Genomic DNA, 16,503 nt, shown 5'->3' on the forward strand with positions numbered 1-16,503 from the left:
CAGACCACGTACGGCCAGAGAGGAAGCCAGCATGAGCTGAACTTGAACTCACAGCGACCGCATGAGACTGTCAAGTTCAGAGATGATAACCAACATGCAAGTTTCAAGATTCGACGTGACAACATGATGGTGATGTACCTTTGTACCATGATGACATGGCTGTACCACACGGAGGACTAAACATTGCACATTAACATACTCAAGCCAAAATGCTGAATTTTCATGGAACAGAAACTGAACAGAAAAGAAGGATTTAGATCACGGGAACAAAATCAGCATCAGGAAAAGCACTACACCAGGGCTTCTTTGGTGTGAACCCTCCAGCATGAGAGAAAGCACTACATTGAGTCTTCTTTGGTGTGAATCCTCCAGCATGAGGGAAGCCACTACACTGAGTCTTCTTTGGTGTCAATCCTCTAGCATGAGGGAAGCCACTACACTGAGTCTTCTTTGGTGTCAAACCTCTAGCATGAGGGAAGCCACTACACTGAGTCTTCTTTGGTGTCAAACCTCTAGCATGAGGGAAGCCACTACACTGAGTCTTCTTTGGTGTGAATCCTCCAGCATGAGGGAAACCATTACACCAGGGCTTCTGTGGTGTGAAACCTCTAGCGTGAGGGAAGCCACTACACTGAGGATTCCTGCCTTTGAAGCTTCCAACTAGTGGGAGACCACTACACTGGGGCTTCATGGGTGTGAAGCCTCCACTATAAGGGAAACTGCTACACTGGGGCATTCTGGGTGTGAAGCTTCCAGCCTGAGGGAAACCACTACACCTGGTCTTCCTAGGTATGAAGCCTCCAAACTAAGGGAAACCACTACACCTGGGCTTCCTGGGTGTGAAGCTTCCAGAATAAAGGAAACCACTACACCTGAGCTTCCTGGGTGTGAAGCTTCCAGCATAAGGGAAACTACTACACCTGGGCTTCCTGACTTTGAAGCCTCCAGCATTAGGGAAACTACTACACCTGGGATTTCTGGGTGTAAAGCCTCCAAAATAAGGAAAACCACTACACCTGAGCTTCCTGGCTTTGAAGCTTCCAACATCAGGGAAACCACTATACCTGGGCTTCCTGACTGAAGCCTCCAACTTTAGGAAAACCACTACACCTGGCCTTCCAGGGTGTGAAGCCTCCAAAATAAGAGAAACCACTACACCTGGGCTTTCTGGCTTTGAAGCGTCCAGTGTAAGGGAAACCATTACACCTGGGCTTCCTGACTTTGAAGCCTCTGGCATAAGAGTCAAGAATCCTCAAATAAAAAAAGACATGTTAAAGCAAGTTAAAGCTCTAGAAGTTGTATTTTAATGAACTAAGTTATAATGAGATTGTGTCTTATGGCCTGTATATGTACACGAATATCACATGTCGCTAGGCACTGAAGCTAGGTCCCTTGGACAGATACATTTACAATATCGGGGGAAATCTCACTACGACCGGTAAAAACTGTAACATACATATACATACATATATACAAAAATCACAAAGCCAGCTGGCTGTATCCCACACACGTAGCCCCGCCCACCTGTTGTCTCTCACTCCTACTGGGGTAAAACTCCACCCCCACACCCTCCCCAAATTCACATTCATCATCCGTTAATCCACATACAATCACTACCTCTTATTACACCTCACATCTCATCTTCACTCCCATGTGACCACTGTGCAACATGTTACTATAGAACCTGTACAACAAACTGTACAACTTGCCTCAAATACTAAAAACTATCATATACCAGGAAGTGAATCAATGTTTACAATGTTGCTGTCAAAAACAGTAAATATTGAATATCAGGAATTCTTATCTTTATATTAAATAGCCCCACATGGGTGACTTCTGAATATAAAACTTTATCATACAAATATGTCCATCAAAGGGCAGGGGATCAAATATCAATATGGGTAAGCCCAAGGCGGAACTATAATATATATATATATATATATATATACAAAATATACAAGGGAGTTAATCAAGTACAAGAATATGTATAAGTTACTTCCCTTGACAACATGAACATATTCCTAATGCATTCATGGTTGTCATGGGAATGGCACAGCCTAAAAACTTAAATGTAAAGAAAAACTTAAAAGCCATTCCATACAAAGACGTTTAAAGTGCTGCATATTACCCTAAAACTACATGCATACCCTTAAACAAGTAAATATGGCCTTTGGTAACATCAGCCAATGTTGGCTTGAACAAATACAACTGATAATACACCGGCAGGAGTTCCCCACAGACAAAACATGGTCAAGAAATTGACTACAAGACAAAATACAACACAAACTACAAGACCTCAGCGTATATCAGCATTAAAACTGTGATATAGTTTACAATAGGGAAAAGCTCCTAGCATAATCAACTGTGACAAGCTCCTAGCACAATCAACTGACAAGCTCCTAGCACAATCAACTGTGACAAGCTCCTAACACAATCAACTGTGACAAGCTCCTAGCACAATCAACTGTGACAAGCTCCTAGCATAATCAACTGTGACAAGCTCCTAGCACAATCAACTGTGACAAGCTCCTAGCACAATCAACTGTGACAAGCTCCTAGCACAATCAACTGTGACAAGCTCTCTACACACAAAAAGTCACAAAGTCAGGAGAATATAAGTCAAGGATCATATCCTTCAATTTCAGGCAATCTGAATTTCCTAGCAGGTACTGCAACTTGTAAACCTTTTATCAAACTTCATTATCTGACATGAGCGGACACTGACAGCACTGTCTGAGCTGAGCTAACATTACCTGTACAAGATGCAGGGTGTGGTGGTGGTTTGGGTTGCCTTGTTAGCACAGCTATGACAACACTACAAGTGGCTCACTATTGTCTACAACACAAAACAACTGCATGTACATGTAAGTTTATGATCTTTGTTGCAATTATTCACTCATTAGTGCCATAATTAAACAGTTAACAGGGATTACTGCTGATTATTCTGAACTGTTAACCTTACCTATGTGAACCTTGTCTATCTGACAAGTGGCCATTTATTTGCTTGTGACAGGACTATGGGAGTCCTGGAATGATTAAGGAGAGGAGTATCCTCCCCTGCCCACCAGGTGTCTCTACCATACATTTTTGCCATCTTCATATCACTCGCATGTTGGAATGTCACAGTACAACACTTCATCCCCCCAGCCCAACACCCTGGGATATAGTTCATGTAATGCGAAATTCTGCTTCTCGGGGTGAATTTAATTCAAGATGATGGGACTGATAGGCGAATAAAAGTCTATCCGACAACCTGTAAATCTCACTCTTAAGCTCAATTTTTCTTCATGACTGATACGCCAACCCCCTTCCCAACCCCGCAAATCAATAAGACATCTGGTACATTGTAGGAGGAGGTAGAAAAAACCCTGCTCCGACATTTCTTCATGCTTGCTTGTAATCCTATCATATTGGCTGAAGTTGAACAACAGACTGTCAGCCATGTTGAGAGTGACATTACCATGTGCTGGGTAGAGCAACAATCCTCCAAGATGGCTGCTAAAATCTAGGTCCTGCTTATCCTACAGGGCTTTTCTCCCATCAGAATCTTATACCCTTATACCGCTGGATGCTCCATCTCCATGTGTTACTTTACACTTTAAAACTGCAGAGATATTCCATAGCTCCCTATTGGGTATCAGACACATCACTGTACCTGTCCCCATCAAGCTCCACCAGCGAATACCTCCCATTCTCTGGGTATTCCTAGCCTATGAAATAGTCAGAATGCTCTATACATCCCACATCTTTGATCTTTGACATTTGATGTCGTGTAGTACCCTAGTTCTATCAGAGATGTACATTTTGTCACAAAGGTGTGCTCTACGCAAGTTACACGATGTTAGGCTGGGACTATATGATACTTTACCTTGGTCAATGCGTCGTATTGCGTAATCTTCACTAAACATGGTGTATTAGTCTACACTTAGGTACACTATATACTGTACCAGTAACAGTATATCATACATCTTTGGATAAGCCTAAATGTAAGTACCCAAGTCTATTACACTACAGGTACATATATACAAACACAACCAGAGTGCTTTACCCAGCACTGAGAAATGAACCCAGAAATACTTGTTCTCACTGCACATGCTGTAACTGAAAAGCACACCATAGTTATAATCACTCTGTGAGCTCAAGTTTTGTGCAATATACAATTACAGTACAGGGGAAATTAAGGTTCTCCACACAAATCAGGACCTGACAAAATGTGCCAGCAGTCATTCACACCAAACACACTGTAACATTGTGAAGATAATTCAGCTAAAATTATTTGACCAAAAAATGGAGAATGATCTCAGTCAGTTCAAAATAGCTCAGGTGTGCATTACATCAATCGCAAATACTAGAACGCACTTTTTGTACACTAGATATGGCAGGGAAGTGGGGGGGGTGGGGGGTGGGGGATTGTTTTCAATGGATCTTAATTTCTTTCTCAGTTTTAAAGATCCTGAATCTTAATAGTGCTATAGTGTGTCTAATTTGGTCAGTTATGGAGTGACCAACTGCTAACACTTGCTGGACATCCCTTAAACGTACATTTCTAATATAGACATCTATTATAAGAACCAACTGGATTAATTAAACAGTTTTTTTTTTTAAGAATTAAGGGAAAAGGCGTCTACATAAAGTAGGTGGCTGAATTCAACTGAATGGGCAGTGCTTCAATAGTCATTAATACTATCATGTACAATGTACAGGTTTGTATCAGCGGACTGGCTTCATGCAAACTGTAACAGTCACAGACTTCTGGTATGGGCTACTGAAGATAGCTGGGAATGTCAAAATCTAAACACAAATCAGACAATGTTGAGATGATGGTGTTGACCATACCAGTAAATTAACCACTTCAATTTGGGCTGATGCTTTTCATGAATTGACTAACATTTAACTTCAAATGAAATAAAAACATAATCAACCACTGACTGGTATTTATGCATCTAGTGACAACGATGAGGCACCACAGAGGGGGAATCACCTGATCATCGTCCTAACTCTTGTCTAACTGTATATCTGTGCCACACACATCATCATGGTCAGTATGTTCCACCCTTGACTGACACGCACGCATACGCACACGCACACACAGAGTTAATGCTGTTGATGTCTGTCCAGATGTGTCTACTTCATCCTGGACAGAGAGGAAACCCCTCCAGTGCCTCATCCACATCCTCCAGGTAGTAACACAATCTTTGTCAGGACTGTTTACACGAACTAAAATTAAATTTACTAATTCTCGTCCTCTTTTTCCTCTGTGGTGCTGAGCTTGGCTCTTGGTCCACCTCCAGACTGTTACCCTCTTCTTGTTTTTGTGGGTCTGTCAGTGGAAAGTATAGATAGAACATTGAACTATTGCTGGTAAGCTTGCTAGAGGTTTTCTAGGTCGATTTCTACCTTATATGAGTTACACGTATATCACAAAGATAACAGATAAAAGGTCTACTTCCCTATCACAGTATACAGACAGTTATTTTTTTACCAGAATCTGCATGGATTCAGTCCAAATCTAACATATCACAGCAGCAGTTCCAAGTAATTTTTGAAAACAATTGATCATTTAGAAAATTATTTTTCAGACTGCTTTTACAGGTATCATGAGCAGTGCGGGTGTGACTGATGTGTGTGGTTCGGTTTGTCTGGACAGTGACAGGGACTTTGACTGACCTGTGTGGTTTGTCTGGACAGTGACAAGGGAGTGTGACTGACCTGTGTGGTTTGTCTGTACAGTGATGGGAGAGTGTGACTGACCTGTGTGGTTTGTCTGGACAGTGACCGGGGACTGTGACCTGTGTGGTTTGTCTGGAGGGTGACAGGGGACTTTGACTGACTTGTGTGGTTTGCCTGGACAGTGACAGGGGACTGTGACTGATCTCTGTAGATTGCCTGGGCAGTGACAGGAGAGTGTGACATGACCTGTGAGGTATGTCTATGTAGTGACAGGAGAGCGTCACTGAACTGTCTGGTTTGTCTGGAAAGTGACAGGGGAACATTAACTGACCTGTGTGGTTTTTCTGGACAGTGACAGGAGAGTGTGACTGACCTGTGTGGTTTATCTGGACAGTAACAGGGACTTTGACTCACCTGTGTGGTTTGTCTGGACAGTGACAGGAGAGTGTGACTGACCTGTGTGGTTTGTCTGGACAGTGACAGGAAAGTGTGACTGACCTGTGTGGTTAGTGTGACTGACCTGTGTGGTTTGTCTGGACAGTAACAGGGGACTGTGACCTGTGTGGTTTGTCTGGAGGGTGACAGGGGACTTTGACTGACCTGTGTGGTTTGTCTGGACAGTGACAGTGACAGGGGATTGTGAATGACCCGTGTGGTTTGGTTTGTCTGTGACAGTGACGGGACTTTGACTCACCTTAGTAGTTTGTCTGGACAGTGACAGGGGACTTTGACCTGAATGGTTTGTCTGGACAGTGACAGGGGACTTTGACTGACCTGTGTGGTTTGTCTGGACAGTGACAGGGGACTTTGACTGACCTGAGCAGTTTGTCTGGACCTTGACAGGGGACTTTGACTGACCTGAGTGGTTTATCTGGACATTGACAGGGGACTTTGACTGACCTGTGTGGTTTGTCTGTACAGTGACAGGGGACTTTGACTGACCTGTGTGGTTTGTCTTGACAGTGACAGGGGACTGTGACTGACCTGTGTGGTTTGTCTGAACAGTGGCATGGGACTCTGACTGACCTGTGTGGTTTGTCTGGACAGTGACAGGGGACTCTGACTGACCTGTGTGGTTCGGTTTGTCTGGACAGTGACAGGGACTTTGACTGACCTGTGTGGTTTGTCTGGACAGTGACAGGGGACTTTGACTGACCTGTGTGGTTTGGTGTGTCTGGACAGTGATAGGGGACTGTTACTGAGCTGTGTGGTTCGGTTTGTCTGGACAGTGACAGAGGACTTTGACTGAGCTGAGCGGTTTGTCTGGAGAGTGACAGGGGACTTTGACTGACCTGAGTGGTTTGTCTGGACATTGACTGACCTGTGTGATTTGTCTGGACAGTGACAGGGGATTTTGACTGACCTGAGTGGTTTGTCTGGACAGTGACAGGGGACTTTGACTGACCTGAGTGGTTTGTCTGGACAGTGACATAGGGAATTTGACTGACCTGAGTGGTTTGTCTGGACACTGACAGGGGACTTTGACTGACCTGTGTGGTTTGGTGTGTCTGGACAGTGATAGGGGACTGTTACTGAGCTGTGTGGTTTGGTTTGTCTGGACAGTGATAGGGGACTTTGACTGAGCTGAGCGGTTTGTCTGGAGAGTGACAGGGGACTTTGACTGACCTGAGTGGTTTGTCTGGACATTGACTGACCTGTGTGATTTGTCTGGACAGTGACAGGGGATTTTGACTGACCTGAGTGGTTTGTCTGGACAGTGACAGGGGACTTTGACTGACCTGAGTGGTTTGTCTGGACAGTGACATAGGGAATTTGACTGACCTGAGTGGTTTGTCTGGACACTGACAGGGGACTTTGACTGACCTGAGTGGTTTGTCTGGACAGTGACAGGGGACTTTGACTGACCCGAGTGGTTTGTCAGGACAGTGACAGGGGACTTTGACTGACCTGAGAGGTTTGTCTGGACAGTGACATAGGGAATTTGACTGACCTGTGTGGTTTGTCTCCATGATGACAGGAGACTGCAGGAATTCCTCCTCCTCCTCCGCATCGCTGGTGTGTGAGGAGGAATGCAAGTCCTCCAGGTAAGGTACCACTGTCATACTCCTCAACTCATCATCTGCCTCAGGTAATGGGGGGACAGTCACACGCTCCAGCAGCTTAGGATGCTTCTTACGAAACCACCTCAACACAACAACAACAACAACAACCGATCAGACAGATTGGCACTGTGAACTCCACATCTCACTGGTAAAGAAACTGTTTTGAATGGGCAGAACAAGAGTCTGAAACAGCTGCATTTTGAAAGGTCTTTTGATACAGTGGGAGGATACTGGGCCAACATTACGGTGGGAGGATACTGGGCCAACATTACGGTGGGAGGATACCAGGCCAGCAATACGGTGGGAGGATACCAGGCCACCATTACGGTGGGAGGATACCAGGCCAGCATTACGGTGGGAGGATACTGGGCCAACATTACGGTGGGAGGATACTGGGCCAACATTACGGTGGGAGGATACCAGGCCAGCAATACGGTGGGAGGATACCAGGCAGAAATCGGGGCAAGCCCATGATCTTCATATTTATATACAGTGATGCTGTGCAAAGCATGACAATGGCACCATTTATAAACAAGAAATCAGATGCTGATGTCTACTTACTTGTGCTGCCTGATATCCCACAATGAAAACCTCTTCTCTGGATCATACTCAAGCATTCCTGGTGAATACAAAAAGGACAGATCAAGTCTGACTGAGGCGTACAAACGAAGTTTGTTTTCATCAACATGTATAGCTTGTCAAAATGTGAACAGGTGTAGATATTGCAGGTGAATAGAGCGATCTTGTACTGAATGCGGGTGACCACAGTGATCTTGTACTGAGTGCGGGTGACTACAGTGATCTTGTACTGAGTGCGGGTGACGACAGTGATCTTGTACTGAGTGCGGGTGACGACAGTGATCTTGTACTGAGTGCTTGCGACTACAGTGATCTTGTACTGAGTGCGGGTGACTAGAGTGATCTTGTACTGAGTGCGGATGACCACAGTGATCTTGTACTGAGTGCAGGTGACTACAGTGATCTTGTACTGAGTGCGGGTGACTACAGTGATCTTGTACTGAGTGCGGGTGACTCCAGTGATCTTGTACTGAGTGCGGGTGACCACAGTGATCTTGTAGTGAGTGCGGGTGACTACAGTGATCTTGTACTGAGTGCAGGTGACTACAGTGATCTTGTACTAAGTGATCTTGACCACAGTGATCTTGTACTGAGTGCGGGTGACTACAGTGATCTTGTACTGAGTGCAGGTGACTACAGTGATCTTGTACTAAGTGTGTGGACGCACATCTACACTGTACCTTGTAGAAGTGTCTTCAGCTGATCATCCACTGAATCAGGTATGCTGTACTCTCCTTTCCCAATGTTCTCAAACAGTTTGTAGATATTGTCGCCCTCATATGGGTACTGCCCAGTTGTTATATTATAGCTGAGAAATAGACAAAATACAAGCATTATCAACCAGAAAAACATATCATGAAACTTGTTCCCAGAACTTCTAAATTTCTGTATTTGACTTGTATGGGATAGTGGTAGTTACACTGTTTTTTTTGTTAGTCTGAAGAAAGCTACAGAACACTTATCAAATGTACATTTTACATTGTAAAAGTTGGTTGCTTCATTTACACGTCTGGTGTTTAGGAAAGTGTTTAACAGACTAGGGCAGACTGTGTCATATACAAGTGACTTACAGGGTAACCCCTGCTGACCACACGTCGACCTTAAAGCCAGAGAATGTGTCCAATCCATTGGCTATCTCTGGAGGCTGGAAGGCTGGTGAGCCCTGACTGGTACAACAGGTGTCGTCCTCAGCAAACTGATCAAGGGCCTACAAACACACATTCATACTTCATTGGTGCTTATCAACATATTCAATACTACTGCACTATTAACGTGATGCCTTTCATGGATAAAAGAAATTCTCAAATTCACACAGTTTATCAACATCACTAAATTTTAACATAACAGTTTGGCTGGCCAAAACCCCTAATATAATTTATACATGCAACATCACTGGATGTGTTCTGGGAGCACACACTATACAGTCTGGCCACCAAAGATCCCTAGTATTTATACAGACAAAGTCACTGGTCAGGGTTAGATGTGTTCTAGGAGCACACACTATACAGTCTGGCCACCAAAGACCCCTAGTGTTTATACAGACAAAGTCACTGGTCAGGGTTAGATGTGTTCTAGGAGCACACACTATACAGTTTGGCCACCAAAGATCCCTAGTATTTATACAGACAAAGTCACTGGTCAGGGTTAGATGTGTTCTAGGAGCACACACTATACAGTCTGGCCACCAAAGATCCCTAGTATTTATACAGACAAAGTCACTGGTCAGGGTTAGATGTGTTCTAGGAGCACACACTATACAGTTTGGCCACCAAAGATCCCTAGTATTTATACAGACAAAGTCACTGGTCAGGGTTAGATGTGTTCTGGGAGCACACACTATACAGTCTGGCCACCAAAGATCCCTAGTATTTATACAGACAAAGTCACTGGTCAGGGTTAGATGTGTTCTAGGAGCACACACTATACAGTCTGGCCACCAAAGATCCCTAGTATTTATACAGACAAAGTCACTGGTCAGGGTTAGATGTGTTCTGGGAGCACACACTATACAGTCTGGCCACCAAAGATCCCTAGTATTTATACAGACAAAGTCACTGGTCAGGGTTAGATGTGTTCTAGGAGCACACACTATACAGTTTGGCCACCAAAGATCCCTAGTATTTATACAGGCAAAGTCACTGGTCAGGGTTAGATGTGTTCTAGGAGCACACACTATACAGTCTGGCCACCAAAGATCCCTAGTATTTATACAGACAAAGTCACTGGTCAGGGTTAGATGTGTTCTAGGAGCACACACTATACAGTTTGGCCACCAAAGATCCCTAGTATTTATACAGACAAAGTCACTGGTCAGGGTTAGATGTGTTCTAGGAGCGCACACTATACAGTCTGGCCACCAAAGACCCCTAGTATTTATACAGACAAAGTCACTGGTCAGGGTTAGATGTGTTCTAGGAGCATACACTATACAGTTTGGCCACCAAAGATCCCTAGTATTTATACAGACAAAGTCACTGGTCAGGGTTAGATGTGTTCTAGGAGCACACACTATACAGTCTGGCCACCAAAGACCCCTAGTATTTATACAGACAAAGTCACTGGTCAGGGTTAGATGTGTTCTAGGAGCACACACTATACAGTCTGGCCACCCAAGACCCCTAGTATTTATACAGACAAAGTCACTGGTCAGGGTTAGATGTGTTCTGGGAGCACACACTATACAGTTTGGCCACCAAAGACCCCTAGTATTTATACAGGCAAAGTCACTGGTCAGGGTTAGATGTGTTCTGGGAGCACACACTATACAGTCTGGCCACCCAAGACCCCTAGTATTTATACAGACAAAGTCACTGGTCAGGGTTAGATGTGTTCTGGGAGCACACACTATACAGTTTGGCCACCAAAGATCCCTAGTATTTATACAGACAAAGTCACTGGTCAGGGTTAGATGTGTTCTAGGAGCACACACTATACAGTCTGGCCACCAAAGACCCCTAGTGTTTATACAGACAAAGTCACTGGTCAGGGTTAGATGTGTTCTGGGAGCACACACTATACAGTCTGGTCACCAAAGATCCCTAGTATTTATACAGACAAAGTCACTGGTCAGGGTTAGATGTGTTCTGGGAGCACACACTATACAGTCTGGCCACCAAAGACCCCTAATATTTATACAGACAAAGTCACTGGTCAGGGTTAGATGTGTTTTGGGGGCACACACTATACAGTCTGGCCACCCAAGACCCCTAGTATTTATACAGACAAAGTCACTGGTTAGGGTTAGATGTGTACTAGGAGCACACACTATACAGTCTGGCCACCAAAGACCCCTAATATTTATACAGACAAAGTCACTGGTCAGGGTTAGATGTGTTCTAGGAGCACACACTATACAGTCTGGCCACCAAAGACCCCTAGTATTTATACAGACAAAGTCACTGGTCAGGGTTAGATGTGTTCTGGGAGCACACACTATACAGTCTGGCCACCAAAGACCCCTAGTGTTTATACAGACAAAGTCACTGGTCAGGGTTAGATGTGTTCTAGGAGCACACACTATACAGTCTGGCCACCAAAGACCCCTAGTATTTATACAGACAAAGTCACTGGTCAGGGTTAGATGTGTTCTGGGAGCACACACTATACAGTCTGGCCACCAAAGACCCCTAATATTTATACAGACAAAGTCACTGGTCAGGGTTAGATGTGTTTTGGGGGCACACACTATACAGTCTGGCCACCCAAGACCCCTAGTATTTATACAGACAAAGTCACTGGTTAGGGTTAGATGTGTTCTGGGAGTGCACACTATACAGTCTGGCCACCCAAGACCCCAAGTATTTATACATACAACCTCACTGGTCAGGGTTACATGTCTTCTGGGAGCACACATTATACAGTTTAGCCACACAAGACGCCAATTATTTATACATACAGCCTCACTGGTCATAGTTAGATGTGTTCTGGGAGCACACACTATACAATCTGGCCACTCAAGACCCCTAGTGTTTATACAGACAAAGTCACTGGTCAGGGTTAGATGTGTTCTGGGAACACATCATACAGTTTGGCCACCAAAGACCCCTAGTATTTATACAAACAAAGTCACTAGTCAGGTTTGATGTGTTCTGGGAACACACATTATACAGTTTGGCCAGCCAAGACCCCTAGTGTTTATACAGACAACGTCAACACACATTATACAATCTGGCCAGCCAAAACCCCTACTATTTATATACAGAAAATACAAAATAGATGGGATTTTACCTCCGCCACTCCCAGATCTGTTATCTTGAGGATTTCACTTCTGGTAAGCAGTAAGTTGCCTGGTTTGATATCCTTGTGGATAATACCCTTACTATGGAGATATTCCAGCCCGTCTATCAGCTGACAAAAGTACCTACACACAGAAATAGAGAAATATAGTCACAAATTAACACTGGGCACATCCCAATGATCCACTGCATGGCCTTTGCAGCACACTTAATAGGGTAAGGTCAATATGCCAATCTTAACATGGTATACAGAGAGTGAGCCAGTGCTTGGGGTCTAACATCATAACAACTGTTCTGTCATATGACAACGTAGGAGTTCTTATAATACATGTAATGTGCCTCCTTGTTGCAGGACGGATTTCCATCGCTCTTTTATTTAGTGCTGCTGCTGAGATAACTTCCCGAAGGTATGTAAACCATACCTTGAGCCATTATACTGATACCGGTCAACGAGATGTTGCACTTCCCTGTAACACTGAACCCCAAGCAAGGTACCTACAACTTCCTCTTTTAAGGTCTTAAGTGTGACCTGACTCAGGACTGACCCTCAATTCACCACCTCCAAAGCGGGACGCTCTACCAACTGAGCCTTCTGGGCAAGTAACATATATACAGACAAATTAAATAGGATTAGAACAAGTTTCTGAATTATGTTCTTCCCTGGGATTGGGTGCCAAATTTTGTATTAAAATGATATTCTACCAGTAGCCAATAATTTGATCATTATTTTATAAATCTGGACGGGCAGTCTGCTATCCATCCAAGCATCTTTCGGTAAATGAATGACAGAAGTATAGGTAATAAACTGCACTACAATCACCAAAACAAAGGAAATGTAACATCGTCTTACAGGTGAGATTGCCACATGGGAAACTTCTTGTCCTGTGCATTCTCCAACATTTCTTGTAATACTGTGGCACAATACTCCATGATCATGTACCTGTTTGTTGGTTAAGGACAAGTTGCACAACATCTGACACTTAGTTTACAGGCCAGACTGATAAACATACGAATGAAGACTGATTTGTTTTTGGATTAGTCTGGCCTGGATTATCAGATAAATTGAACACCAAATTTCTGTATGACAAAGAGCAAGATTAAATATCCCCTTGCATTAATAAAGAAAAGGATACATTTTCTGCTTCTCGTCATTGTACAGGACATCTACCAAAAGAATGACATTTTTGTGCCTCAGTCGCTTTAGAAGCTGGATTTCTCTGTAAAATGAAGAAGTATAACTTGATATCAATTTAAGTATTTCTGCAATACAATATTTTAATAATTTGACGGACTCAAACAATGGGGAGATAAATCTTTACATAAACCCTGAATGCATGCCAGGCAGTTTTGTGGAACATGAATGTATCATAATCATAACAATAAAGATTCAAATTTTATTGCGTCGCGATGACATGCAATATTCGCACAAGAAATCACACCAACAGTTAATGCTAAAAGCTTAAACCTACGTCATATGACATACATAACTTTTCAGTTAAGAAGATGTCCATTCAAGTTTCATATCATAAAAACCTCCGCCTGATTCAGCATGAAAGTTTGGGTACCAGAAAATTTCACATACATGGCGATGGTCAGGTCTATGGGTGGAAGAAACTGAAGTGCCCGGCCTAAATCACCGACCTACGCAAGGTACCTGACAAACATTGTGACTTGCAGCTAGAGCTGGATTGGAAATTGCCCAAACTCTACATATGGAGTTCAAAATTAGCAACTCCCAAGACAATATTCTAAACAACAGAAGGCATGATATAGCTGGATAAGCATTTCAAATAACATCAACGTGAATTTGAACACCATACCAGTAACAAAAGCAATCATTTGTCATCTGACCATACCAAGCTTTTGACATTTGTCATTTACTCTAAGTACTAAATATTACATTAATGACTCTAGTGAGTAAATGACAGATATGTTGTTTTGAGATTATATTCACATTAGGTGTCATACACAATAAGGGTCCATGTAACTCAAAAGAAATGCCACACAAATTAATACACATCTATTCCAGAATTCATGACAGGTTACTGCTCACATACTTCATTTGAAATAACGAGCTTATAGTAAAAAATAATAAACAGTCCATAACATCATACCTACATCTACAAAATTTCTATCCCTCTGAACACCAAGTCAAGTTAATTTTTTTTAACTCTCAATATCAAAGACATTACTGGGATTGGTCCAAGCAGATGTAATACATGTTAAGAAAGGAAGATACTCTCTATGATACAACTCTTCTCTGAAAAAGTGAAATATAAATGTGGCAATATGACACTGGCAGATAGAGTAAACTGAGTAATAATGAAAGTAATGATGAGGTGATGTCTCCAGGTGTTATTGCAGACCTTTGAACATTGAGTTCTCCATTTGGAATCTTTCTCAGTTTTTTCTTCTTCAAGATTTTGACAGCTCTCCGACAGAGTGTCTCTGTGTCCAGCATTTCCTTCACTTTGCCATAGGAGCCTTCACCGAGAACATCTCCCATCAAGTATTTGCCAACCAGCTTCGCCCGCCGGCGCCGTGGTTGATAGATAATTTGGTCCGAGTCGACCCGGTGGAAGAACAGTGTCTCCAAAGGCTCGTCATCGTTAAGAAAATCGATTTGTTCTACCGTTTCAGAGACTGGGCAGTGAAATTCATCCAGAGTTCCGGGTAAAACGAGGTCAACCCGGTCAGCATCACTCATGTTCATGGAGATAAACACATTATTGCGGTCCAAAAATGCATATTCCCGATCTGGGAAAGCCAACGGAATCCATGTTTGCTACAGATCTCACAACGAGGCTATTAAGGCACGTGACTTCCTGCAATTCGAAAAGGGAGATAATTGCGCTTTTCCGCACGTATTCCTTCCGATCGATTTTGACTCAAGGCTTTTAACATAATGAGATAGTGTACTGGTATGCCTCCAATGAAGAAGGATACAGGTGCTGACACTGAGTTAAGTGAAACCCAAAGCCACCATTAACATAAAATAATGGTTTATTTTGGTAGAAAATCAAGCACTGACATTTTTGATTTACCATCATGATATAATAGTGTTTCTGAACCTTTTCGTGTGTGGGAAATTATCAGTGTTGGCAGCTATTATGCCTGAATACATTAATAATTTCGATGAGCTTGGAAAAGGCGTTACCGCAAATAACCTTGACCACTAGACACTACATGTTCGTTGGGAAGGATCATCCCAATCTGGTTATTATCGCATCTAATGTTAAATAACCTACTTCTCTTTTCTTTTGTTTATGCTTTTGAATAGAGTGTTTAATTAATTCCATATGATGCTCCCTAAACTTCACTATATCTATGTATGCTTATCTAGGCCTACGTGTATTTAGGCTACAAGGATGCAAGCGCCTATTCGTGGCCAAGTGGTTAACGTGTTTGTGTTTCCATCACCGTATAGGAAACGAAGTGCGGGGTCAAACCTGACCTTGCGCCGAAAATTTTTACATTTCCCCGGCCTTACTGCTTGTGGGTCCTTTGGTGAAATAATGATATTAATTATTAGCAAAGAAAGTAATATTTGTAAACATAATGTAGGCCCTTTTTACACATCGGACTCATTTAATACCGATGGTATACGTGAAAAGGTCTACCTGCAACTTGCAGATGGTCGAGGGTTTTACCCCGCGGTTACCCACCACGCTGGCCACTGTTGTATAAGTGAAATATTCTCGAGTAGCCTACAGCATAAAACATCGATTAAATAAATAAATAAATAAATAAATAAATAAATAATGAATAATACCACAGACTTTGACTTGTAAAAGTGCAAAACTATAGGCCTATTTATCATTCACAGAACAGAGGTTATAATAATGAATTTGAAATATTAGAATCCGAAAAAGCACAGGTACAAGCCCACTATGACCAAAGTACATGCATGTATAGGCCTGTCTATCAATGTTAAGAACCTGTGGATGGTCGTGGGT

General features: G+C 42.9%; 1 protein-coding gene across 1 annotated transcript; it reads right to left on the reverse strand.

Annotated features, from left to right (window-relative positions):
* Positions 1-1,941: 1,941 nt before the first annotated feature.
* On the reverse strand, positions 1,942-15,335 carry LOC135481239 (serine/threonine-protein kinase stk11-like). The gene is made up of 9 exons (XM_064761071.1): positions 14,914-15,335; positions 13,681-13,764; positions 13,398-13,487; positions 12,540-12,672; positions 9,383-9,519; positions 8,993-9,120; positions 8,295-8,352; positions 7,622-7,815; positions 1,942-5,320 (listed from the first exon to the last, which is right to left on the reverse strand). The coding sequence occupies exons 1-9, from the start codon at positions 15,258-15,260 to the stop codon at positions 5,199-5,201; spliced, it is 1,293 nt and encodes a 430-aa protein (XP_064617141.1). The 5' UTR covers positions 15,261-15,335; the 3' UTR covers positions 1,942-5,198.
* Positions 15,336-16,503: the final 1,168 nt, after the last annotated feature.

The sequence above is a fragment of the Liolophura sinensis genome, unplaced genomic scaffold (assembly GCF_032854445.1).
Source record: "Liolophura sinensis isolate JHLJ2023 unplaced genomic scaffold, CUHK_Ljap_v2 scaffold_14, whole genome shotgun sequence".
In the NCBI taxonomy this organism is placed as follows: Eukaryota; Metazoa; Mollusca; class Polyplacophora; order Chitonida; family Chitonidae; genus Liolophura; species Liolophura sinensis.

Bases quoted from the DNA above. Each gene is read 5' to 3' on its own strand.
- LOC135481239 (XM_064761071.1), bottom strand. From the start codon at position 15,260: ATGAACATGAGTGATGCTGACCGGGTTGACCTCGTTTTACCCGGAACT. The intron at 13,765-14,913 runs GTCTGCAATAAC...TTCATTTTACAG, and splicing joins GGAGAACTCAATGTTCAAAG to AGAAATCCAGCTTCTAAAGC. The intron at 13,488-13,680 runs GTATCCTTTTCT...ACCAACAAACAG, and splicing joins AATGACGAGAAGCAGAAAAT to GTACATGATCATGGAGTATT.